The 26,748-nt window shown below is 40.2% G+C and overlaps 1 protein-coding gene across 1 annotated transcript; it reads right to left on the reverse strand.

Moving 5' to 3' along the window:
- Window positions 1-2,544: 2,544 nt before the first annotated feature.
- On the reverse strand, window positions 2,545-26,748 carry LOC309574105 (cytosolic phospholipase A2 epsilon-like; the record flags this gene model as incomplete). Its single annotated transcript, XM_082283456.1, has 20 exons — window positions 2,545-2,783; window positions 3,623-3,806; window positions 5,246-5,412; window positions 5,882-6,073; window positions 7,178-7,285; window positions 8,120-8,257; window positions 8,960-9,074; window positions 10,236-10,458; window positions 10,940-11,076; window positions 11,538-11,694; window positions 12,372-12,409; window positions 13,061-13,153; window positions 13,375-13,535; window positions 14,918-14,981; window positions 15,546-15,588; window positions 16,343-16,383; window positions 16,731-16,862; window positions 17,166-17,302; window positions 24,736-24,808; window positions 26,722-26,748. The coding sequence occupies 20 exons, from the start codon at window positions 26,746-26,748 to the stop codon at window positions 2,545-2,547; spliced, it is 2,469 nt and encodes an 822-aa protein (XP_082139582.1).

A 26,748-nucleotide genomic window follows, 5' to 3' on the forward strand; every position in this document is an offset into this window, starting at 1 on the left:
TATAGTCATTTAACAGCCAGTTAAATAGTTATTTAACAATTGTTTAGCACAGGCATCAGGGGAATCTCAGCTCCAAAGTCGGGAGCACTTCCTCCTCCTCCTCCTTCACTGACCTTCGTATCTGCAGGCCTGTTTCTCACGTGTTCTCCTCTCTCCCGCTGCAATTGGTGTTGCAGAGGTTTCTTTCCTATTTTTAAATACATTATCCCAGAGGCACTACGACTGTCTCTGATGGGCTCAGCCTTGGCCAGAGGTGGGTCGTTCTTGGAGGCAGCTGGCATTGATGCTGTTGGAGCTGGGGGAAGCTTCCGGCAGCTTCTCACACAGGCCACCCTTGTAGACCTCTGCTACCAAAACCTGGCCATGCAGACCTAACCCAGCAGTGTTCAGCGGAGGTAGGGAATGACTGGGCCACCCTGTGGTGGTGTAACACCAGCCAGAAATTAAATTCCAAATAAACTACTCCCCCTCCCCCCTCCCATCCAGTAAGAGAGGGACAAAAGGAGAGATTTATGGGTTGAGATAACAATTTACTGAAAGCAAAAAACAGTGGAAAAACAAACACATAGTAACAGCAGAAATGTTAATAACGAAAGTATACAAAAAATGTGTTCACTGCCTTAGCTTAGTACAAGGAAAGAAAATGGAAGGCCAGTCTCTAGGCCTCTGTCACCTCTCCTACCCAAGGGCTCTCTCTGCAGGAATTTTCTCCACAGTAAGTGGTGCAGGGCATGGAGCTGGAGAGACCCTATCCCAAACATTGGCTCTCAAGTGCCTCTGCTTGAAGAGAATCTAGTAGTAGTGCCAGAAAAGGCACTTGGGACAAAACATCTAGTTTGAACATATGAAACACCATGCCAGTGGCTGAGAAACTACTATTTCTGGCTTGCTTGGGATCATCTGAGATTTTAGGGTGCATCACAAAATCTGAGACGCAACATACAAAGGTGAAGCAAGCCGTACAAGACATCTTCAGAGAACTGTTTCCATTGTCTCAGGAATATGTGTTTTCCAACCAGTCTGAGGCTGGTAAAACTAGGAAGGAGCAGATGTTCACCATTACTATTAAAAAGTTCACAGGCAAAGTCAGAGTATGTAATCCTGACTAAAATATCCCCAAGAGGGAGCAACAACTGAGAAGCGAAACCAGACCAGATTTCCTCAGGGAGCCTGCAGACTTTGCAAAGCTGATGGAATGCCCAGAACTTTGCAATCAGAGGAGGACTTTGACAAATATAATGATACCCTCCCTGGCAGGCATTAAGGAGTCAGTCACAATACCCATTTCGGCAGTTCAGGTACCTTAGTTTGAGCTCATGAGTGGCTGCTCAGATAAAACAGTGAATGGGATTTTAGAATATAAGGCAGAAATTGTCTGTGTACCTTGTTGAAAAATTTGTGGAAAGAAGGTACTCTCCTATAGCTCTTCCTTATTTGTTTTAGGCCAGGCTCTGAGGGACTCCTGTAAGTCTCATCTTGGCTGACCCTTCACAAACTCCCAGATGCCAGCATCTGCCTTTCTTTCGCAATGCTTCTGTGGGGCTACTACCTAAAACCAGCAAAAACCAACCTCTTAACCAGCTCCAGATATAGAAAAGAATACCTCTCTCTCTCGCCAGTTACTCACCTCTAAGGAAGAATGCATATTAGAAACAGAAGCTCCACGTCTCTCTCTGCTGGACCTTTTTTGGCCTTAAGTGTGTTTGAGCATGGGATACACTGTGATGCAGTGAAGAGGAAAGTGGTATCTTACTGCATGTCTCCAGTGTTCAATTACCATACATCCTGCAATCCCTTTCACATGCTCTCTGTTTTCATAATGATTCAATACACTATACTGAACAAGTTCCAGATGATGCTAAAGCAAAATTGCATTTTGGGGAGATAACTGAAGAACACATATGTGATCTGGGACAGGACATGGTTGTGAGAGGAAATAGCAGTAGTCCTTCAAAACAAATTTGTACACTTGATTTAATTGATAAGAACAGATGTCATCAAAGACCTAAATGGCTACTGATCCATATCTCTGTTATCCAACACAAATATGAAAAATCAAACATCCTTCATAAAATATTTATTTCATGACAATTTATGACCAAAAAAAAGCGCCTGGGAAACAAAATCTTTAAAGGTAGAAGGCCATCTAATTCAGGTTATCAAAACAAAGTAAAATGTGTTAAATTGACACTGCATGGTCATCACCTTCTGTGTCTGAAGAGGGCTTTATGGATTTGCTACCAATAGTCCCAGTGAAATGCCAAAATATTTTGCATATGAAAAAATATTAGGAACTAGCCACCAGGACCATAAGAGATTGCAGCGAAAGAGAGCTAATGCTGTTTCCCTATCACACACAGCTGAATCTTCATCTTTTGAACAGTGAGATGGTGTTAACAACAGAAACTGCTGAGATTAATACCACAACTCTGGATCAGATTAAGAAGGTTACTTAGAAAGACATGGCCCCTGCCAATATGGTGAAGTGTTTATCATGTATGTGCTGTCTTGGTAAATACTTAGTAAGGGAGAGAATAATGCTGTTCAAGTAGAGGGCTGTGCCTGTGATGCTGGCTGGCTCAGGGTTTGTTTCTTTCGTGCCACAGCCATGCGCAAGGCCTGAAGAATCATGTTCTCGTTGTTCATTATGTTGTAATTAGTCAGCTTCAGAAGCTTGTTAAAATCTTCTGCTTTCAGTGAGACCTCCCTGGTTGAGTATGGAGAGGAGAAACTGGAGATATCAACCTTGCCCTGTTCCATTTCAGCAGCACTACGTGTCATGCCTGTCAAGAGGAAATAAGAAATGTGTTTGTATAGTCCCTCACACAATACTTTGATAGAATGGGTCAAGAATAACTTGGAGAGATCACAGATACAATTGCTATAAAGGTAAGTGCAGTGCTATGATGTCTGAAAAATCTACTTCTGAACAAAGCCTATTGGAATAAAAAACAAGTCCCTAAATGTCATTTCCATTGCAATCAGCACCGTCTGCTGGCCAGCTCATGGCACATCATTTTGTATGGTCACTGGTGCTCAAGTCTTACTAGACAGGTTCTTCAGTACAACACAAACCAGTAAGAATAGAGTTATATAAGACAAGAGGAAGTACAATATTAGTAGGCTTGGAAATGATCTTAAAAGCAAAGTCTCCATCTCAAATACCAATCCAGAAGGACACTTCATGTACTATTGCTTTGATATTCCAGTATATTCAGCCAGCATATTAAATGGTCTAAATAGAAGGCACAGTGACCTCCACAGAACTGTTCTACACTGTGATTCTCACCTAGATCTGTCATAAAACCACACATAATTTTAAAAATATGCTTTTTTCTATACACTAAACTTCTGGAAATTACAAGAGATTAGTTTCCATTCCTCTAATTGAGGAACACATTTCTTCTTTCCCTGAATTGCACCAAGACACAAATAAAATTATGCACAAGACTTCACCAGATTTTGCAAACAGTTTGAATCATCCCGTTTTGCAATCTATTCACTAGTATGAACAAGCAAACAAACAAAGGGGGGTTGTATTGGGTTGAGGAAAAAACACCCAGGGAGTGGGATTGGGATTGTTCCTTGAGTCAATAAAGTTAGCTGGGTACTGTTAACTTACCAGGTGCTACATATCTTTGAAAAGTGTCGTTCACTAATGGAAAATAAAGCAGCAGAGGAGCTCCTGGGGTGTCTGCACCATCGAACATGTAGCACTCTTTCAGGTTCTTCTCATCATCCATCAGTCCAATGCAGGGAAATGGAATTTCCTGCTCTGCAAAGTATCTGCAAGCCTGCTCCAAGGGCTGGTCAAGAGCAGCAGCACAGGGAACAGAAAAGATAGCAAAGATCAGATTGCTGCCAAAGCCCAGTAGTTCATGCAAAGTTGCACAAAACAGACTGAGAGGCAGACACCCAGAAATAACGCGGACACCTGCAGACCCAAGGACTGTTTTTCAGTTGCCTGAGGAGCCATTTGGAAATAGTTTTCCAGGAAAATACCTAATATCAAGATGGTAAAGAGAGTTTAAATCTGTACTAAGGCATGTCTCTAAAATGGGAATATGATATAGGAACAGAATAGATAAATTCAAACCATGTTATAGACCATCAATTAAAGGAGAACTAAGTCAGAAAAAATGTGGATGTAAACAAAACTAAATTTGCAGTCCAAGACAGTAGGATTCCCAGTCCCATTGTCTGTTTATATAGCAGGATAACTTGTGAGTTGACCTCAATAAACTTCAGCAGGGTTTAGAGACCAACCTACCCATATCTGTAACTTTGAATTTTAGAAATAACATGAGATTTTCAAATAACATATTTTAGACCTCAAAATATAGCACTAAAAACATTCATCAGAAAGCTCATTTGTGATGACCAATTTTGTTAAATTATCTAACAAAAAAGTACCACCTCATTTTGAATCAAGTATTTCCAAAAGATTTCAGAATCCTAGAAAGAAATATAGTAGAAGATATTATCATTTCCACTGCAGTACAAAGACAAGTATTTTTCATGCGAAATTGCACCATTGCAATGTCTTCCACTTGAAAAACGGAGAGAACCTTAACCACTGAACGTTGTGGGTTTTGGGGTGTCCCACAGGGACAGGTTTACAGTTTCAAGTCTGTATTTTGAGGTCTAAAACTGTCTATATATGTGGTAAATACTGCTTTCAAAATCTATATAACCATTTTAATCAAATCAGAATTCTGCAAACATAGTAAATGCATTTGGTACCTTGCTCCAAGTCCACTATTTAAGGAGAAAGAATATATTTATTAAGAGAGATAAAAATAAAGATTAAGAAATTCATTACTCACTAGGCTGTTCCTGGACAGCTAGAAAATTAACATTAAAATAAAAAAGCAAAAAAAATCTTACATTTAAAAGCAAAATGCAGATTAAATTCAGCACTTGGATCACAAAAGTTTCCTGGCTATATTTGTGCTATTAAATATTATATATAAGACTATAATAGATATTGCAGCTTGACTTTCTTAACTTCACTTTGCCTGTCTGTATTTCACTGGTGAAGAACTTAGGGATATTTCAAAAGTAGTTTGAGAAAAATAGACATATTTTCCCCTCTAGAAATTTCCCTTTTTCTACTAAGGTTTGAAAACAGAATGTTACTAAATTCCACTAAGTTCCATGTTTCAGAGACATCTGTTTGAAAGTTGTGCAAAGCAAAGCAAAAGCTGTTAGGAAAAAAAAAAAAACCAGTTTTGAGACTTCTCACCAACGTCTGCGATCCACCTGTGTAATTTAAGTGTATGATGACATCCACTTTCCTCTCTGGTCTCATAAGGGGTGGGTAACTGGTTTCAAAGAAGAAAGCTGCATCCACCAACTCCAGGTGTTCCGAGTTGCCTCTCAGGTCATTAGGAGAGGTGTCTAGCAAAGTGTCTAAAGAGTGGAAGATTCAGAGCTATTAGCAAACTGCAGAAAGACATCTGTCAAGTTAGAAAGCAAAAGGAAGGTGAGCTCCCCTCCCATGCAGTATCTCCCCTTGGCTTTAGGGTAGCATGCAGCAATCCTAAGGCTCCTTCAGCCTCTTCACTCACATTTTGTTGGTGTTTCTAAACCCATGAACTGCACCAAAACCTATGCAGATGTTGACTTTGTGCAGAACCCAAACCCTAGCAATTTTTATTCCTGTGAGGACTTTGAATACCCAATGACCCAATAATTGAACATTTGTGTTAGTGAAAGTGAAAGGTGTGAGGAATTCCTTCATTCTCCCTCCTCTCAGTGAACGCTAACAGGTAACCACAAAACCTGCTTAGTTCTCTTCAGGACATGCAAACGTCCCTCGCTAATTCCCAGCCCCTGTGCCTACCCCAATAAGACATGTAGGCAGGAGAGCCATCCACACCTTTCCATTTCATGAAATGTTCGTGCTGGATGTACTCGTTGTGCATCTGGAAGCCCCTTAGGAAGTTGTGGTACTTGGAGACGGCAGGGCGATCTGTCAGGATATCCCGGAGCGTTGTGGAGAGGCCGCTTGTAGGAGTGAAAACACATGTAGCCATTTCATATGGCTTCTCAGGCAGGTCTGGTTGTTCCTCTAGAGAAACACAGCATAAATGGCATGACTGAATTACAACCATAATTAAGAAGAGGCAAGACACAAAGAGGAGAAAGGGTCAATGAGTCTTCTGTAATCATGTGTTCACAGCTCAGCATTGCATTATTTTCCTTATGATCTGCTATGAGTTCCAGTTAACTTCATGACAAAAGTATAAACTTACTTGTGTTTTCTAAACTCTGATTGGTTACACATGACTAAAAGAACATTTTTCTCATAAAACTGTATGGTTTGGATACACACTGAAGTAATTCACTTCTCCAAGAAAACAACAAACAGGGGAAATAATTTTATTAATACATTTTAAGGAATTACTGCTTTTCGATTCCATGTAGGTTAAATTTAAAGCTTATTTTGAAAAGCATAGAAAAATTTTAGCATTTTGCTTTCAAACTAAATATTTTTACTTTAAAAAAGCCAGTTTGTCCTATTTGGTTCAGGTGTAGACACCTGAATTCAACAAAACTTGCAAATTACTTATATAAACTCAAACATAAGACTTTGGCAGGTTTTTTCTGAAAACATAGTCCACAGAAATGGGACCAAAGTCTGTTCACTGGATTTTCTTGAATTTTATCATGAAGATGCTCATGAGTATTTTCAAGGAATGGTCTTTCAGTTTGGAGCTGCTTCTCTCAGGTGGTGTAAGATCTCCACTACGTTGACTTTGATGTCTACTAAGTCTTTCAGTTTAGTCAGATTTTGAGGGACGGATGTGCTGTTCAGGGCAAGGAGATGTTGAAATGGAAACAGTGAAGCTTCTTTCTGGCTAACAAACAGATGACATGAGGCTTTGACAGAAGTGTTTCTTTCCAAGCCTTTTAAACACAGTACTTTAGGGACCACCTTATGTGTCCATCCCTATCTCCTTTACATCAAGGCCTGTCTGATGGTGCCTTTCCTTCTTGTCACAATCTCACTAGCGAACCACTGCCTATTCAATAAAATCAAATAACTTATTTTTTTTGGTATGTTCCATACCCAGAGACTGAGAGAAACAGGATGACAGAAAAGCTTAAAAAATGGGAAATGTGATGGCAGTTACCCTGTCAGAGGGGCCTGGAGGAAGGTGTTTTGGTTTACCTATTTCAGTCACTTTGTCTTGGGTCCACCTGTTCCAGAAGTCCTCTGAATTGTCAGCTGCATGCCAGGCATCCAAGAGATTTTTGGAGAAGATACTACTCCACATTCCTAGAAAGTGGGAGAGGTATAATAAGCAATGCAGACGTAAACACAAGTTCTTTTAAAACTGCCTTCTGCTCCTTCCCCAGCTCTTCTTTAACTTTTTCGTATTTCTGTCAAATTTTTGCAGAAGTTCAGGCATCTATTTCAGTGGTAGACTCCAAAGGTAAACTTATTTCAGAATAAAATTCAGTCTTTTCCCTCTCACCATGTTTTACCTGGTTACCTGGAACTTTTTTTTTTATTTTCAGCTGTCATGTTCCTATTTTCATTTCCTTTTTCCTTTGATAAAGAAATATTTTCAGCCAGCTGCTTCTCTGATTCTCTTCTCTCTTGTCCCACTGATTTCTTTTCAACTTTTTATTTGGCTTCCACAGAGTGTCATACATTTCCAACTTTGAAAAGTTTTTGCAAGCTACAGGAAATGATGATGCTTCAAAAGCAGTCACAAAGGTACATGACAACTTCTTTGTCATTTTAGTTTATTTTTATCTTAGATCAAATGATAAAACCACCATTGCTGGCAAGGGCAGTTGAATGAGTCTCAGGAAACACAGAATCATAGAACATCCTGAGTTGGAAGGTATCTACAAGGATCATCAAGCCAGCTCCTGGCCCTGCACATGACAACCCCGAGAATCACACCCTGTGCCTGAGAGCATTGTCCAAACTCTTTTTGAACTCAGGCAGGGTTGGTACTGCGACCACTTCCCTGGGGAGCCTGCCAGCTGGTTGACCCAGTACCTCTGCTGCCTCCTGCTGACAGCAGGCTTCTGGGGGTGAGTTCCTGACTCATTAATGTTTCTGTTAAAATCTTGTCACTCCCCCAGCTTGGTGAGTTACCTTGCATGAAGCAGATTCGTGACTCAGGGAGTTTCTTCATCAAGCGACCCATGAAGAACTCACTGCCAAAATCCTCAGCACGAATGAAGGCGCCGTACTTCAGGAAGCCCACCTCATACGGTGTGAACTCCACCCACTCTGCCAATACATGCACCAACAAGGTTAACTCCACTACAGAAAACAGTCCGGTTTTTAGGCTTGGAATAAGCCTTTCAGGCATTGGTTCTCTCAAGAAAACTGGCTTAGCACATGTCCTGAGCAAACCCTGCCAACAGCCACTGCTGAATCAGCTGTCACACTGTGCGCAGGTATGTGAATGAACAATGTCAGGGCTGGGGAAAATTTTAATTCTTTTTTTTTTATCTAGTGAGTACAAAGTTTTCTCATGGAAGGTGGACTAAAACACACATTGTCTTCTATTGCCTTTAGCCAACTGTGAAAAACAGAATAATAGAATGGTTTGGATTGAAAGGGACTTTAAAAATCATATAGTTCCAACTCCCGTCATGGACCAAAACATATATTAAGTAAACTTAAAGATCTAATGAATCACTTTCTTTAAGAAATCATATAATTTCTGAGACTGTGCCACAGAATTATATTGTATTATTAGTCTGAAGTAAATACCTGAAAATACACAATCATATGCCAAGAGATCTTGTAAAATACTGAACTCTTGACGTGTATCATGTGCCAACCCAGTTACTCTTTACATTTCTGAACACTATTTCTCTGGCCTTGGAGTGAGAATTTAAAACAATTCGTCATTATTTATGATGTGTCCCCACAATGTATCTCCCTGGGTGAAAATATAGCTCTTTTTCAGAATTCAAACATTACCTCTGAAGTCTTTGGTGGCAACTTTGTCCTTGACGTTAAGGGCAAGGTAGATGGGCAGTGGGTTCTGACCTTGGTTCACTGCCTGACGTTGATCAGAAAGTCTGTGGTGGCTTTTCTGGATTTGGAAAAAAACCCAAAGAGTTAGATTATAATCAGTTCCTTAAAGACATTATCTTATAAAGTCTAAGACAATTTTCCTGAATTTGCTCCTAAATTTACTTCCATGTCCTTGAATAACAGAGGACAAGAAAGCAGGAACCATTTCTGTTAAGATAACCAACCGTGTTCTGCTTTCAATATACAATGACAGCAATGAATCACTTCACATTTTGTTCTAATATTGTATGGTTAAATGTAAGTCAAAATATATGGCATATCTGGGTAATTAAGCTGTTACCATGTACTTAATCTGTTAATCATACGAGTTCTTCAAGGCAGCATGTTAATGACCCTTCTAATCAAGATTTCTTTTTTTAAATACTGCTTTGAAAGTTAGCTTCCACAGAGGAAAAGTTCTCGAGCTGTCCAATACTAAAAACATAACATGAAATGGAGATTTTGAATATACTTTGGCCAAATTAAATTCTAGCAAATTTTGCTATGTAGCACTGAGGCTGGAAACACTTTGTGAAATATGATATGAGAGTATTTAATTTTTCTGTTTCATCTAGACAAAATGTAAACCATGCTTACAGAAATTTGAAATAAAATAGCTTTTTCTCCAGCTATCATCAGTCTGGAGAAAATCTGGAATGTTTTTGCTTGTATCATTACAATAAAATTAGAAATTGAAGATCCTGAGAGATCAAATTCAAAGTGGCTGAAAGGCACCCACTGCAGCTACTATATCTCACCAGCTCTGGATCTATATACTTCCATATCACTAAGTCACAAACAGCTGGATGTAAAGGGTACATCTGCAGTACATTCAAGTTATGAGTGCAGCTTGTGCAAATAATGCAGCAGTGGAGAGATAAAAGCATAGGGCTATAAAACACCTAAGAACCTTAAAAATTTCTTGCACAGCTGTAGTGTTAATCATCATTCTGGTTACTTTAGAGCTAGCCTGAGCGTTTCTGCTACATTCAATCACACTTCAGGCTCCAGTGTAGACATACACTGTGTCTCCAAGTTATTAATGTAAATAAGTGGTGTTCTGCTGTGGACCAAATACAGTGTTACTGACCAGGTGTCTCTTCCTAGGGCTCTAGTTTCTTGCAATGGTCATAAATATTAAGTCAACAACTTTATGAGAAGAAAGATGTGTAGACATTACCCCATCATTTAACATGGCTTCAATCATGAGCCCCCACAGATCAATAAAAGAGGTTTTATGTCCTGCTTGGGTCCTTTGGCTCAGTTCTCTGTAATAATTCCTCAGACTTTTCAAGCAAAAAGCCCCCATCTTGCACTTGGCTGCTTGCTTCCGTGCTTCAATAATTAGTTCCCCAAGATCCTTGCGTGACCAATCAGCATCTTCATATAGCTTTGTCATTGTCCTGCAGACAGGAAACATGATGGAATGCAGGGAAAAATGAACAGGATGCTTTTAAAACTCAGAGAATACACTTTGCAGAATTTTGGGCACTTATCATTTTATCTTTTAGTTGCTCTCCTCTTTGAGCTTTCTTTGAGCAGAAATGCAAGTCTAAAGGCAACCAGTCAAAAATCAGTTCATCTGAGATCCAACACAAGCAGCTACACTAGCTGTCAATGCTGTTTCTGTCAAACAGTAAATAACAATAAAGGACCAGTTTGCATAGGATTAAGGATGTTTACACTTCCAACAAAGTCTCCTCTTTTGGTTAGGGATAGGTCATGATGCACAGTAGTCCTTTCACAGGTAACCTTGGCATTCATAGCCCAAAGATGGAAGTAATAACTCCATTGATCACCTTTACCCTTTCGGAAACTAAGATAAAACATGGGCTTTTCTTAACACAACAAGATCCAAACAACAGTATCAAAATGACTCCTCACCATGTTGTGCCAGACGAACCACTGATGTATGAAACACAATCCAGAACACGCAAGTTTTGGAGACCCAAAATGCTGCCATACATGGCAGTGAGTGCTCTTATGCCACATCCTGTTGTGGTCACAGCCACTATAGGCACCTGTTTGACACCAAAAAAAAAAGAGCAGAAATCATAGATGAAAGAGTGGCATTAAGGTGCAAATAATGTCAAAATATTACAGAAACACAAAAGTAGCATCCAGACACTAGTAAAATAAAACACATAAATTAAGAGATAAAGCAACATTGCTCTATGCTATACATCCCTGTGGAATATACTAGGTCTTGGCACTTCAGGGAGGATTTTTAAGAAACACAGACCAAACTATTGGTTTGAAACATCTTCAAATGGTTCACTTGTAAGCTGAGTGTAAACAGAGATTTTGCTCATCTAAACAGATAGTTGAACTCTCCAGCTGAGCAGCAAAGTGCCCTGGAGGACAAGCTGATATTAACAGTCCTAATTCCTTATCCAGATAGCGGTAAAAAAATCATCCCTCATCTCCAGGCTTGAGGGAAAGGAGAGAGAAAAATCCTCCAGCAGTGGCCTTAACTGGTTACCTCATGCTCCTGCAGATCTTCCTCCAGATGAAGAACATCCTTTAGTGCAGCAGCAACTACCTTCTTTCGGTTTTGCAGGAAATTCTGTTCATCTGTGCATAGGTCAAACCCCAGGCGGGCATCAAGGTTTCTTGGCCTGAAACACAGACCCTGAGTCCTGAGACCAGGGCACAGATATTGTTATATTATTAGTCACTGTGGACAACTCCAGCTGTGCTTATGTGTGTTTACAGACCAGTTTGGGGACAGTATAATGTAATAAATGAGAATCAACAACAGCGCAGACAGGCCTCTGCTAATTGCTGTAGCTGAAAACAAGGATGCAAATGGGAAGGCAGAGCAGATCACAACACACTGTCCTGTTATGGTATCTACAACAGACTTCCGGTTTTATTTGCTCATATAATTAATTTTTCAAGTTTCAGTAGTGCTGCCATGCATCCTGTAACTACATAACCACTTAACAGGCACTGCAGCTGTGAGATTAGAAAAACAGCTACCTATGCCTTGAAGTTATTTTGTTTGTATAATTCAGAAATTTGATTTCTTTGTGGAGCTGGTCTTTCCATCTGTGGGCATAGTAGTGCGCACAGATCAAGACCTTTTGCTGAGATGCACTAGCAGCTTGGATATTTGGAGGACAGGAGATCCATGATTTAACTTGCCATCAATTTAAAAGGTGAACCTCACAAATAGAAGCCTACAACCCAGTAATGAACTCACACATCTGCTCCCAATTGAGCCTGCATTGACCCCTGCTGATTTCAAATGAGCTTTGTGTAGGAGCAGATGCCTCCCAGTTACAAGATCAGGCCTTGCTGGAGACTCACTTACCATTCATTTGCCTTTGTGTACAAGTCAATTGTCCTGTCCTGAAAATTACAATACAAACAGTGTAAGCATGCTCAGGTCATTACTCCTGCGCCTTCCTCCCCCACTCCATCTAGGGTCTGAGTTTCACTATCTTTTAGTTCAGCAACGTGGCTGGAGAATCTGGCCAGCAATGGTCTGGACTGTGAGAGACCTTCACAAGTTCCAGCAGAGTCTGGGTTGAATAAAAGTAAGCCATTCACATAAGCTAGGTGGGTTTAGGGCCCCTCAGCTTCTAATAGCTTAACATTCATTATCTGGGAAGGTTGTTGAAAGCTGGACATCTGAACCACACACATATGAATGATCTCTGTTTTATCTTCTACTTCAGGCATTCCCTTTGCAAATGTAAGTCCTAATTGTCATATCCATTACTGTTAGCTTGCACACTATGTGATGAACTTACATATTAGACATGTCCTCAGGAAGTTAGTTTAAACTCAGAACAGGGTTGCACAGAGCATGCCTGGAACCACGTGCAGAACAAAAGAAAAAGTAACTATTGCATAATTGCAGAGTGACTGTCATTCACACCTTACACTGTAGTCATGCTTCATGTCTGACAGGAACTGAATCACTGAGCTCTAAGACTAATCATCCACAAAACTGAATGTGTGTTGGGCTGTTTACTGTTAAGAAAGACTTGTTCTCACCTCTCCTATTTTTATTTTCTCTTGTATAGGAAGCGAGTTCAGTGGTAGAATCACAGATTCATTCATATCCCTTTCATTTTGACTTGATATAGACTGAAAAAAATGGTAAGACAAAAAATAAACAAGTTACCCTTTCTACAAAGAGAAAAAGGAGGAAAAAAAAGTTTAAAAAAGGGAAAAAAGGTAAAAGTCTCCCGTCTCACATACATGCACTTATCAATTCCCAGCACACACAGATCTGCGCACACACTCGGGCGTTAGAGGTCCCCAATGGAATGCACACCGCGGAGCCCGCGTTAGCGGTGCCCACGTACCCTGCTGAGCCGCCTCCGCCGCGGCAGAGCCACAGTGAGCGCCGACTGGTTGTACTTGATGTAGTGGAACCTGGCCGGGGACGCCGCGCACAGGCAGGAGCTCAGCGTGTGCGTCTGGGTTCCTTCGTACGACCCGTCCACAGTCAATGCAAACTTTCTCTCTGAAGCAAAGGTGTTTCAAACTTAAGTTCTTCAAAAAATGGGGATAATTTGTTTGCACACTAATGTAATATATGTTTTTCTAAAGTAACGATGTCATTTTGATACGCAAATTATAGGAAGAATAAATAGACTGACTTATCTGGGGGTTGCAGTTTTAGAGATGGTATACAGAACGTGCCATATAGTGATTGTTCCTATAGTACCACTCCACTTAGATATATTTCTGATAGCTGAGACTACAGCTCTGATCATTAGGTAATGATTCACAGCCAATAATAGTTTGGGGGGACACTCTCTTCTGAAAGTCTGAAATGTGAAAAATACCTTATCATTACACTAGAATAATGTTTTAGTATTACATACTGTCCTGTTGCTGAGATACTTTGAAAATTTTGGACTTTCAGGAAAAACATGGGTTTTTTGTATCAGACCACAGTTCTCTTTGGTATCACTTAAATCTCAGTCCCACTGTCATGTTTCTCTTTCCTTCAACCTGTAATATTTCTTTTTAAATACTTCTGGCACTTACAAAGTCATGTCTAGTGATTTTTTTCCTTTCATGTAAAAACAGACATCAGATATGTCTGTTCAAGTAACTAAAAATGGTCTTTATATAGGAAGATATCAACCCACAAGGTTCAAGATGAAATACATTCTGTAAAGATACACACTCCAAATTATGTAGTCAGCCTTCAAAAGAATTACCTGACTTAAGCATTTTCAGTCACATCTAGCAAACTTTTTCTCTGTGACAGCTGAGCTCAACTGGATCATCCAGGTGCTTAAGCAGTGTGCTGGATTGGGGTCATCATGAGATGTCAGGACAAGACACTTTAAAAACTGCCTAGGAGGCACACAGTTCCACAAGTATGGGCTTGACATGGCAGTGACACACTGCTTTAAGTGTGCAGCAAACATCTTTGTTAATATACTGTGTCTTGTTTTTCACCTAATGGCATTTTTGTATTGTTATATTTAAAGAAATTTTATGAAGTTAGATGGTAAAATAGGCCCAATTCTCATTCTGACCATTTTCTTTGTCCCAGAATCCAGAAACAACAGGAGTTAGCTTCAGTTTAGGACCCAATAAACATCAATTCCTTCCACAAATGCTTTGGAAAATTTTAAGTATCTGGCAAGATGTTACTGCAGAGGAAAATATTTTGTGGGGAAATTATACCACATGCTTATCTCACCACATTCAGGAATAATCTGAGTATTTTTTTATCACCTACAACCTCCTGCACAGGCCACTGGCATCAGTCAGATTTTGTCTTGTATCGTAAATAATTTTAAACCAGGATGTTCAAGTGTAAAACACTGAGTGTTTCTGCCATTAAGTGGCAACCCGATTTGCTCCATAAGTCAGTGAAATGCTCACCCATAGTGTCCTTCCTCAGCCTCCCATCATTCACCTGCACGTCCAAACAGGAAACCTCACGGGACTGCAAGAGACAAGCAGGGTAAGAGACAAAGGCATTCACTATCAGGAGAGCTCTGCCTTATCCAGTCCACTGGACACATGCCCACAGGGTCTTGGGGCATGCACCTCAGGGGACAGGTGGTGCCAGCCTGCAACCCCGCTACTAGGTCTAGGGAGATGGCATTGGACTTTCCCATGGGAAATAGCAGAATGCATAGGGATGAGGAAAGAGAAGGGATCTTCTTGCTCCGCCTGCAACAGTGGCCCTGCAAGGGCGGGGGGGAGGATCAGCCACAGGAGAAGGCTCTCCAAACAGGTTTCCCAGCTCTTCCTGAGCAGAGGGAGGGATGTCATACCCCAGAGGCCAGCTCAGTTTAGGTGAGCACTGGCGGCAGCTCACAGTCTTCACAGCTTTCACCTCTCCCAGTGTGAGTCTCTAGCTGGGAACACAGGGGAAAGCCAATGCCAACACCAGCTGTGTCTTGGTCAATGCCTCCAAGCCACCACATGGCCTGGTACCTTTAACACCAGCTTTGCAACATACTTTCCTATACAGCAGGGGAAAGAATTATCAAATAAAAATTACCACTAGAACTCCATTAGTAACAATGTTTTCAGGAGGATCTGGACTGAAAGATAAAATGGAAAACAATCAATTCAAAATCAGCACATTCTTATTTTTCTCCTTTTCTTGATTCTTCTTTAAGCATTACTGCATTATCTTTATCTTTAAAAGTCCATCTTTGGACAGGCAGCATGGACAAACAGCATCAGAAATTCCACATATTCCAGCATATTCAATCCAGTTTGCCTCTCACAGGTTAGAGTCTGGACTTTAAAATGTTTGTGGACATCTGCTAAACAGAGGAGCTCATCACTGTATCAGACAGGGTCATTTTCTGACACACTGAAGAAAATTTACACAGGAACGGCATAATTACAGTATTGCCCTAAATTGTTCAGTTCAAACCTGTGGCATCAGAGCTAAAAAGCTGGTGAATTCATCCAACATGCCATTAAAAAAAGGGGAAAAAATACCATTTGCCTTAAAAATCCACAGCAGCACTAGGACTGATCTACATGCTTATTCTCTCCATTAACTGTACAGTCAGCAAAGAAACACAGAAAGAAAATATTCTTATGACAGACTAAACATCTGGGATCCGACACTAAGGAACAATAGGGGAAACTTAAAACTTCCTCCTGTGTAGAATGTGCTTTTCAGCTTGGTGAGCAGCTGCCATCAGGGATGTCTCTATGCTCCCGTGCTTGCTTCTGTTTTATTCAGATGTTGACAGTGTTAAGGGGCTGCAAGTGTGAATTGATTTGTAGTAGTAACCTTGTATTTCCATCTTATACCTCCACCTATTTCATCTTACACACCTGCTCTCCATTGTGAATTCAACCTCCAGCTCCTCTTTTCCCTGCAAAAGAAAATAAAGGCAGTCACTGCAAGTTGGTCTCCTGTGAAGAGAAATACCATACAGGAATCTATGCTCTTCAGTGGTCTCTATAAACCAGTGTCCACCTTTTGTTACTGCACATGCCACAGACTTAATTTCCTTCATGTTGTATGTGTTATACTTCTAGTATCATATTCTTCTAGCATCTTATCCATTAATTTAGCAGACTCCTAGTGTAGGCCTTGCAGGACAAGTGGAATACGTACTGCAGGGCCTCTTGGTGGCTGCTCCCTTTTGGTGTGCTCTCCACATAAGCATATTCTCACTGACCACACCCTCTTTGCTTTGTCCTTGGTTTTTATCCATACCTGTGGATTCAGCTGGAAACTTAGCTGAATGTTTTCTCCAAGCTGGATTTTGGAGACGTCAAAGAAAACAGTGAGGAGATGGTCATCTTGAGTTATATTGTCCTCATCACACACTTTAAGCTCTAGAATGTTCTGGGGAAAAATAAATATGAAAGGTTTAACAAATATAACATGTTACAGATATTTCATTTGAGTTGAAGAACCTTGGGAAAGAAGCTCCAGAATGAAAAAATAAAACATCACAGAGACCAACTGCATACTCTATTTGACAGTCTTATATGCAGGCAGATACAGTCTTATCAAACCATGAAAATCTAAATAGGTACAGTAAGAGAGTGTGAATACTTCGCAAGGGAACTCAGAAAGACCCGTGGAGTGGAAGGACTATATGGTATGCTTGGTAAGAATAGCTGCTGGAGGTATCTGCATTCTTACCTTAACCTGGCTCTGAATTGTGAAATGGAAGGTCTCGTTCCATGTCGGGTTCTTGTTGTTCTTCACAGTCTTGGTGCGGAAATGCTGCACTGAAGCTGTTGGCAGGCTCAGGCTCACGTAGCAATCAGACTGACTTACTGTTGAAGACAGGGAAAGCAGGAAAGCAATAGACCAATGAAACTATCTAGTTCCCTGTCAGGTGGTGCCCTGTGTGCATTTTTAGTTCTGTACACAAAGCAATACACAGAGTTCAGTACCATCAAGCTGCTGCTAGACAACCATCTTGCTTTACTATTGTGAACGCCTGACAGTGTGCTTTTCTTGAGAACTACTTTTTTTTTCAATTCCTGAGAAAAAAAATATTCAAAATACTCAGTTGTGTTGCTGAAGAGCCATCCATACACATAGGGGCACATAAACACAGCGGCCTCACGGAGCTGGGCACCGTGGACATTAGCAGCTGTGACAGGGGCTGCACATGGACAGAGCCCAGCTACTACACACTGGGGCTTCTACAGGTAAGCATGAACATGCCTTTATATGTCTAGAGTAACTCTGGCTGTAAGTTCTGTCTTGTCTACTGTCTGAGCATCATTTCTTTTCTCTAGGACCTCTGGCTGCCAATGTGGAGGAGGTAAGAGCTCATTGCATTGAAGGTTGCCATGAAGCCAAATTGCTGTTACAGAAGGCACATCTTCTACAAAGGCATCTGCTTTCAGTTAACTTTCTTCCCTTATGAAAGTTAAAGAAGGAAACACTCAACAACACAGTTTTTCAAGAAAAAAAAATATAAAGAAAAAAAAATTCAAGAAAAGAGTAATCACCTGTGGAGATGAAATTAGTTGAATTTAATCTTCTGTGAAGAAGATTATAAGAAAAGCATTGAAAGGTTGAACAGTTTGATAGATAACATTTGCTTTGAGAAGCAGCTATACTGGGGCAGAGTTTTCAGCAATAAAGCTGTATAAAAAAAGGGTATTGCTTAATGTCACTGTTTTCACCTGCATCTCTGTGCCTCAGCCAGGGTGGCAAAGGTATTTGCAACACTTCATGTGCAGGTGAAAGCTTGTCTGCTGTTCCCAGCACAGAGTGAGCTGACATTGCTTCTCTGCACAGAATTGCATTGCTCTGTGGTTTCCATTCGATGTGTGTTCAGGTCATAAATTTCACCTATGAATTCTAATGTTACCAGATGTAGGGAGGGCATATTCAGTGTTTTTGTTTTCCTTTCTCAGCTGGAGAGACCAGTTGTAAACTGTGGCTTTACAAATCCATCATAGGAGCTTTTAGTGGGAAACAGTGGTTAGCAGCAGTCTGCAATGCTTGCATCATCAACAAGCACTTTCATTCTGAGGTCAGAATAATCTACCTGCAAATACATTTGTCATCATTACTAGGAAATAGAAGGCAAGTATGAATCATTAGATTAACAAGCTTGTAGACCCACACTCAAAAGTCAGGGATGATCACCCTACAGAACATGATCTCTTAGTTAGGGATGACAACCTACACAAGTGCCAAAGATAGCAATGGGGAGTATTGCCATAAATGCCAATCCCATTAGTACAATTGTATTTCCTCTATTTGTAATGCCATGTACTCAACCATTCCTGCCATTGCATAACTGACACACCTTCATCTGAACAGCATCTGAATAGGCCTAAGTCTTGTCACACTCAGTTTTACTAGCAGACTGGACTTTGGGAAACACAAAATAATTGACTTGGCCCATTATTGACTCCCCACATGTTACTCAAGGATTAACAAAATCAACCTTTATTTTCTCCTCTGACTTCTCTGAGGCTTAAGTCATCTTTTCTGAGTAACTCTGAATGGAAGAAGAGTAACTTTAACTGATGAAGTAGTTGTCATATTAAGATATATGATTTCTAAAAAAAAACATCAAAATACATAGAAATCAGCTGAGCTGTTAACAATTCTAATAGCTCCCAAAATTCTGTGTGCATACAGGAAATGTCCACATAAAAATCTCTTTTGGCTCTTGGGAAGCCCAGACTGATATCAGCGCAGATTGCTGTTGGCTCTTATCCCCACTAGGAGAAGGATCAGAAGGATCCAAATGGGTAGGTCTATGGGTGAACAAAAGCTTATTTTGCTGACATTTCCCAATTAGTAATACATGCTCTGACTTCACCTGTTGCAAAGAACAAAGTCTTATTTGGAAACTCCATCAATTATTTTCTCTCTGTAAGTAATCACTGTCTGTTATCACATTGTATCATACACCTTTAAGAAATAACTACCTGTCAGACAGCAGAGCCCTGACTTCTCATTTAGATCTCTGACTTTCTCAGGGAGACTTCTGACACAGCCACTAAACAAGCATGCTTCCCTCTTCCCATCTTCAAAATGTGTTTGGTGATGCCCTTTGCACTTCCAGAAATGTCCTCTGAAAGCTGACTACCTCTTGTTTGTAAAGTATTTTCCAGGTGTTAAGAGGGAAGCATTTACAACACCCAGGAAACTTTTTTACACATCTCTGATACCTCAGGCCGGTATTCTGCCTGACCACCTCCAGCTATAAGCAGGTATGTGTGAAATGGCACTCCTCAGCCTACCCTGTTCCCTGCCTGGTCGGTCTCCCTGCAATATCCCACTGCCTGTGCATGCACATGTATGAGGTTCCCATTGCCAGCCACGTGCAAGCAAACCCCCATCACCCTGGTACGTAAGCCTAACCACCACCTAACTACAGCAGCTACGCTCTCACAAGATACACACAGCACAGCATCACACCAGTGACCTGTTGGGTCTCTCCCCTCGATCATGACACGTGAACAGCTGTCAAACATGCTTGGGATGGCAGCCATGGTATTTCTGTGGGGCAATATCCGGCCAAAAGCAGGTGTGGCAGCAGGTATTTATGAAAGCACAGTCTCTTCGTCCAGTTATTACACTAAGTGTCTAATTATCTTCCAGGATAATAGCAGGCAGGACTGGATCTTAATTGTGCTTTACCATTAGGAAGCATTACAACAACATGACCCATGCTAAAAAACACCACAGCCATAGCCCCATGCTGCATCCCAAAGAGCAGGGCATCCACTCATCTGGCTTGAGCTGAAATCTCACCTGCCTCATAGAGAGCTCAAATTCAAGCAGGGCTAAACCAAACATTTTAATTTTAATTCCATCTCCTTTTTTGATGTTAACAGCTGCAACCTTCAGCCTGACTGTAACCTGGGCAGAAGCCTTGAGCATCCTTCTCCTCATGGACTGCCTTTAGCTCCTCACTGTTTCTGGAAGGTAGATTATTCATGACACTTATGGTACAGTCTTTTCTTGTTGTGCTGAACCAAGAATATGGTCTCAAACACTGCTTGCCCAGAGCATCTCCTTGACCTGGTCACCCTGCACTTGGATCCAGCCAAGCCACAAAATACAAGCTATCAACACCAGTTGAGAGAAGTACTTTTCTTCTTTTTCCCCCACTTCATAGCTGAGTAGGTATCTGGCTGAGGGCGGGTGGACAGGTTAGCACTGCTGTCTTCTAGAGGGTAAAATATTAGATAATTGATGTCATTGAAACTTCTTATATTCTTTTTTAAATAAGAATGTGGGCTTCTTCTGTGGCCTTCCAAAAGGCCATTTACAGTCAGATTATCAGAATTTGTTCTGTCCAAGGAGATCAGTTCCTGTCCCCAGGGAGCATTCAATATTAATCTTCTAATAGGTAAACTTCAAGAAAAAGCTTTCACACTTTCTCCCACCCAGCCCTTCACACTGGGTGGAGCACCCTACAAGTATCCCTAAATCAGTATTAAGAGTCTCATCTACATCCCTCCCTAAAACACCCCTTTGTCGAGATGTTGCTAAACAACCTTCCTTGTTGGCCTTCATCAGTCCACATCCTCTGATTTTATAACCGTATTTCATGCAGCCCCTAGAACAATAGGCTGCTGGTGCGTAATTGCAACTGCTTAAATGGTGAAGTAAACAATAAATAACAATGAAACAATAACAACAGTGCGAGGACAGAACACCAGAGGAAGTCTGCATGTTCCTGCAATAAGTATCGTGGTGAAACACAGTTCCTCAAACAATAATGTATTTCACTGACTATATTTCTTTTCAGGATCTCAAGGGACTTTTACATGAGTTGATCTCATATGTGGCAGAATTGCTACTGCAATTCCATTAAAAAAAGTTTTGTTAAAAATATAAAACATAGTTAATAATTTTATAAAGGATAGTACCCAAATTTGTCTTATATTAAAAAATCCAAAATTTGAAGTTTCCAAAATTAAAAAGCATAGTTTAAAAAAAAATTGTAAAAACTTAAAAAATATCGTAGTCTTACTAAGCAAATGATTATTTTTAACTCTATACTTTCACATTGTTTAACCCTTAACACTGTTTCCTTGCTTTTCCATTTGTTAGTTCCACTTAAAGACTTAACTTCTCTGCAGTATCTTATTCTTTAGTCTCTTTGACTTCTTTTTTTTTTCTTGGGAAAGATCTTTGGTCTTATCAAGGAAGGACATCAGTGCCAGAGGACATTATGCATCACATTTAGAGATGGGTGTCTAAGGGGAGTATAAGAGGGAAAACATCATTTAATGCTCTCTCAGCCCTCAAAATTTAAGATACACGCTTCCTGATCTGACTTTAACATGGTATTTTTTTCTTCTCTGAACTTGTCCAGACTCTGCCTGAAACCTGCATAAACTTTTGGCATTCATTATCTCCTGCCATGGGGAATTCCCAAACTGAACCTCATGCTGTGAAAAGCCACATCCTTCTGTTTGTTCCAGAGCTATGGTGGTTGCCCAAGGTGAGCAGTTGATCTTGAAATTTGAAAATTCTCAGCAGACAAAGCTGTGTTTTTAAGGGTGGGTTGGACTGATGCACATCCAAGTCTTACCCCATTAGGGTGTCAGGATGCTTATGGGGGACACACCCAAATCTGGGAACTGGCAAGCAATCACAGGTCCAGGAATATCAAGAGGCCCAGTGAGCCTGATGAGGATGTGGGTGTGCTCAGTGAGAAAGGGGAATGTGGAGAACACAAACAAGGCACTAAATTCACATGTGTTATCAAGGATATCAGATATGCATTAATGCACAAGTGGAAATTAGTCTTATAAATTACACACTGAAGGATCAGTGGGAAGGGTACATTAGAAAGATTCGGGGTTTAAAAAGCAGAATTAAACACTTTAAATTATCTTATTTAAAAATACTCTCTTATGCACTGAACTCCCATTAAAGGTCTTTTACTATATATTGCATAAGAGATGTTAGTGAGGGTTTGAGATTCTCTTGTTCTGGATTAATTTTCCCATCTCCATTACCTGGAAAATGGAGCAGATAGACTAATAATGAAGTTAACTTGCAGCACCACGTTGGGAGACCTTTCAAGCACTAGATGAGTATTAGACAAAGTGATCTGAAAACTCTACAGAAACTTAGTGCAAGGTTAGATACAATTGGCAAGAGATAGAAGAAGCTGATTTTAAATGTCAAAAGTCAGTAAGGTGAAAGAAAAATAGGTGACACTTGCCAACTTGTTCTATCTATAAAAGTTTGCAGGAAAAAGAAAGTAATAACAACAGGGCTGATAAAAGAAAGAATGAGAAAAAAATCAGTGTTAGGAAAATGGTCCTATACAGAAGTCTACTTTGCTGGCGATGGAGGACACATGCTTCTGAGTTTGTAAAGCTGTGTCAAGCTAATCTTTAGGGAACTGTAAAGATGACTGAATCAACTCAACAATACTCCCCTGGTTTTACACAAACCAGCAAAATTTTGTCCATTTTTTTTTTTTATCTCAAGACTCCCATTTTGCTGCTTCTCAGTGGAAGGCCTCTAAAGTTACGAACGTGAAATTTGCACCAGCTTTTACACTGTCAGCAAAGCTAAGCAGAGGTTAAATTAATTCATTTAGACTTTCGAAATATAGGTTTCTTTCATATGATAAAGAGCCTGTCATTGAAATCTGTGACTTCTACGAGTCTGTCTGCATAGAAAAATATGTCCTCAAACAGTTTAAAAGAAAATCTTACTGATAAATACAGCTGACAAATGTCACACTCAGTAAAATCAAGTGTTACTGGAATTTAGCAGCTGTCAGTCAAAACTAGATTCAACATTTAAACATAAGCAAGGCAGTGCTGCCTGACTGATACGATTTTCTTTTGCTGCATGATCAATGTCCACAAAAAAGCAAAGCATTCACCTTTTGCAAGTATTTGTCCTGGTTTTTTCGTGCAAAGCTTTTTCCCCTCCAAAATCACCTCTGTCATTCAAAGTGCTCCTTTAGAAAGCTTTATGGGCTGGCAGGACACAGCTTGGACTGGGAAGCAGAAAAGGCTGAGCATTTCACTACCAGTCCCATGCCCGAGAAACTTTCTAGTATTGAATAGGACAGCATCAAAACATAATAAACTCCATTCAGAACAAAACCAGCTTAAAGATGAAAATGAAAAGCATTGATCTAGATGAGAAAAAGTTAGAAAGGAAGTTTGGTAAACTCATTATCATGCAGATGTTTTAATAAAACATCATTATCTAGGGAGATATCTAAGGGTTGCAGTTTTCCACACTTCTTTTTTCAGTTCAGCATGCACATTTGTACATTCCAATAGGTTTTAGCTGTAGGAAGGGATTTCTCTCCAGACTATAACTGAGCTTCAAATATGGTTTCCACACTGTAGAAGTAGTCCAGTGGGAAGGTTCATATGGATTCTTTTTCCCCATACATTCATCAACAACAAAGCATCTTACTGCTCTTCAGTAAAAATCAGTGAGAAACTCTTTTTCACATACCTTTGGTCTCTAGACAAACTGTTGCAGAACTTGGAGCAAATAACATTGGAAAGGCACAAAAATCTCTTGTCCTGGATCTTTTTATGTGAACAGCTTTAGCTTGGGCCTGTTCATATAGAAACTTCTTGCATTCAGACCTTTGTATTTGTATAAATGAGCAGACACAAGACAATCAGCCATCTCCTCAGACAGGAGGAGGTGGTTGTCATTCAAGCTGTTTTTTCTAATGTTTTGCAGTTCAGGTACTTATGGACCATTCATAAATATTTGTGTAACTATAATTCCTGGGCAGTTTGTAAAAATATTTTAGAATAGAAAAAGCTAACTGTGAGCCATGTCTATTGCTGAATCAAATTTGATAATCTGTAAGAGATGTCAAGTGTGCACTCCTGAGCTCACATCAAATACTCTTTGATAGGCCCAGGGTTACACAATGGACAGGGTAGACTTTAAGAAGGAACCATGGAAAGAAAGTTCTTATTGCAATCTTTCCTGTGACTAGAAGAACATTTATTTACAGATTCAGGTGGGAAATATTTTATGCATTCTGTATAAAAACATGTTCTGCATTACAACTGGTGGCTAGACTTCAGTGTTATATCAACAAAGATAAAACAAAAAATAGTATCTTCTGTGTTACCTCATCTTCAGCATACCAGGATCACACATCTTCTATATCTCTCCTTTTATAAATAGTCTGTAGTGTTTGTGACACTTGATATATTCAGAGTAGTTTTACAAGCCTGAGGATGCTCCAGGGGTATACAGCAAAGATACTCACACAAGTCTGCCTTCCTGGCATTTTTCATCTGTATGATTTTTACGGTGAGCAAGTTGCATGGCGATGGTTCTGTCTGTTGAACAGCACACAAAATGCATGGGATGAGAGTGCAAAAAGGAAGAACAGAAGCACAATCAGAGATAGAATTGAATTAAGTGTTCCAGTTCCAACCATCAAAAACATTTCTAAACTGAGCTTCCTCCTTGTGCATTGTCTTCTTCCCAGAAGGTTTTTAGCCAGGTGTGGCCACAGACCAAACCTCTGATGTCCTCCATTTTTCATTCTGAGGAAACTTGTGCTAACCCTCAACTGAGGAAACTTGTGTCAGCCCTCAGGTATCTGACTCTTGCAACCCAACCTCAGAGAAATGTGTGATAGAGAACCTTGCTGTGTTATTAATACAACTGACACACATCTTGGTCTGTGAAAATTCACAGGATGTCATATATATCCACTATATTTCACAACAAACAGCAAACAATCTAGCAGGGCAGGAATTAGTAATGATATCATGATGCAGTGATGCTGCTCATCAGTTGATTTATAGCTACATAATTACATTCTTATGTCTGATATGGAGCAGTGCTGGCTTTTAAAAAACAATGACCTGGAAAGTGCCTTCCAGAGACCTACCCCAAACTTCTCAGGAGGAGTGAGTGAAAGCCACAACTCTGTAATTATTTCTCTGTGAATAATTCAGCTCACTCAATCTTCCTTAACTAAAACTCTCAGGAATGTATCGAAGGAAATATTTGCAGCCTTCCAGTACTTAGAGGGGGCTTATAAACAAGAGGGAGAGCAACTTTTTACACAGCTAGTGATAGGATGAGAGGGAATGGTTTTAAACTAAAAAAGAAGATATTTAGATTAGATATTAGGAAGCAATTCTTTACTCAGAGGATGCTGAGGCACCTTAACAGGTTGCCCAGAGGACTTGTGGATGCCCCATCCCTGGAAATGTTCAAGGCTAGGTTGGATCGGGCCTTGAGCAACCTGGCCTGGTGGGTGATATTCCTGTCCCTGGGGATAGGGTTGGAGCTAGATGATTTTTAATGTTCCTTCCAACCCAAGTTTTTTTAAGATTCTATGATTTTGGGAAACCACCTAAACCTAAAAGTGGTTACCGAAAGATATTTAACAAACCTGTGAGGAAACTGGTTTGATTTTGTTATCCTCTCATCTTAAGCAAGGATCAAACATGGTACTTAATATGTAGGGCTGAAGTTGAGGTATTTTTTTCCCTAGGTAATTTGCCTTCTTAAAAGAATAAAAGGAGGAAAAATTACACATTTAATGCTCTAAATGACAAAAAAAACCAAAAAGCCACCACCTAAATCAAGCAAACAACAACAAAACCCCAGCCAAAAATCCCACTAACAAGAGACAAACGAATCCCATAAAACCTCCCAGTAAAGCACACCAAAAACCAAGAGGAGCAAAAGGGAAAGAGCAAAACTGAGTAGTGATGCAACAAGCACATATGAGAGACACCTCATGCACACTACCTATAGAGCAGGGAGTATCACTGCAACAAATACGTAGATCAGTATGAAACAATATGTTACCATTCATCCCCCTATGCCCCAAAACTGCCACAATTTTTGAGAGAGCTATACTTAACACCTCACATAATATCAGTTTCCTGACTCTCCCTATGCATTCATTGACATTAGTGATAATTACTTATTTTTCCTCAGTGTGTTGTTTTGCCTAACCCAGCTGGATGGAAGCAAAAAGGTTTTTTTGGTTTTTTTTAATTGGGAATTTTCAAAATAGTAAATTATTACATCACTAAAGTTTTTGCATTCCTGAAGTGAAAACACAAAGCAGTCACAAAACCCAGTCAGAAAGAAACTCTTGGTGGTCAGGATAATTCTCAGAGCTGAAGATACAAGAGGTGGAACATCAGCTCCTACAGCAGGTCCCCTCTGCCCCCAAGGGCAGCCTGCTCAGCTCATTGCAGGGTCTCCTCTTGCCTTTTCTTACCTGGCTCTTGCTGTAGAACAGCCCCAT

The sequence above is a fragment of the Coloeus monedula genome (assembly GCF_965178545.1).
Source record: "Coloeus monedula genome assembly, chromosome: 6".
In the NCBI taxonomy this organism is placed as follows: Eukaryota; Metazoa; Chordata; class Aves; order Passeriformes; family Corvidae; genus Coloeus; species Coloeus monedula.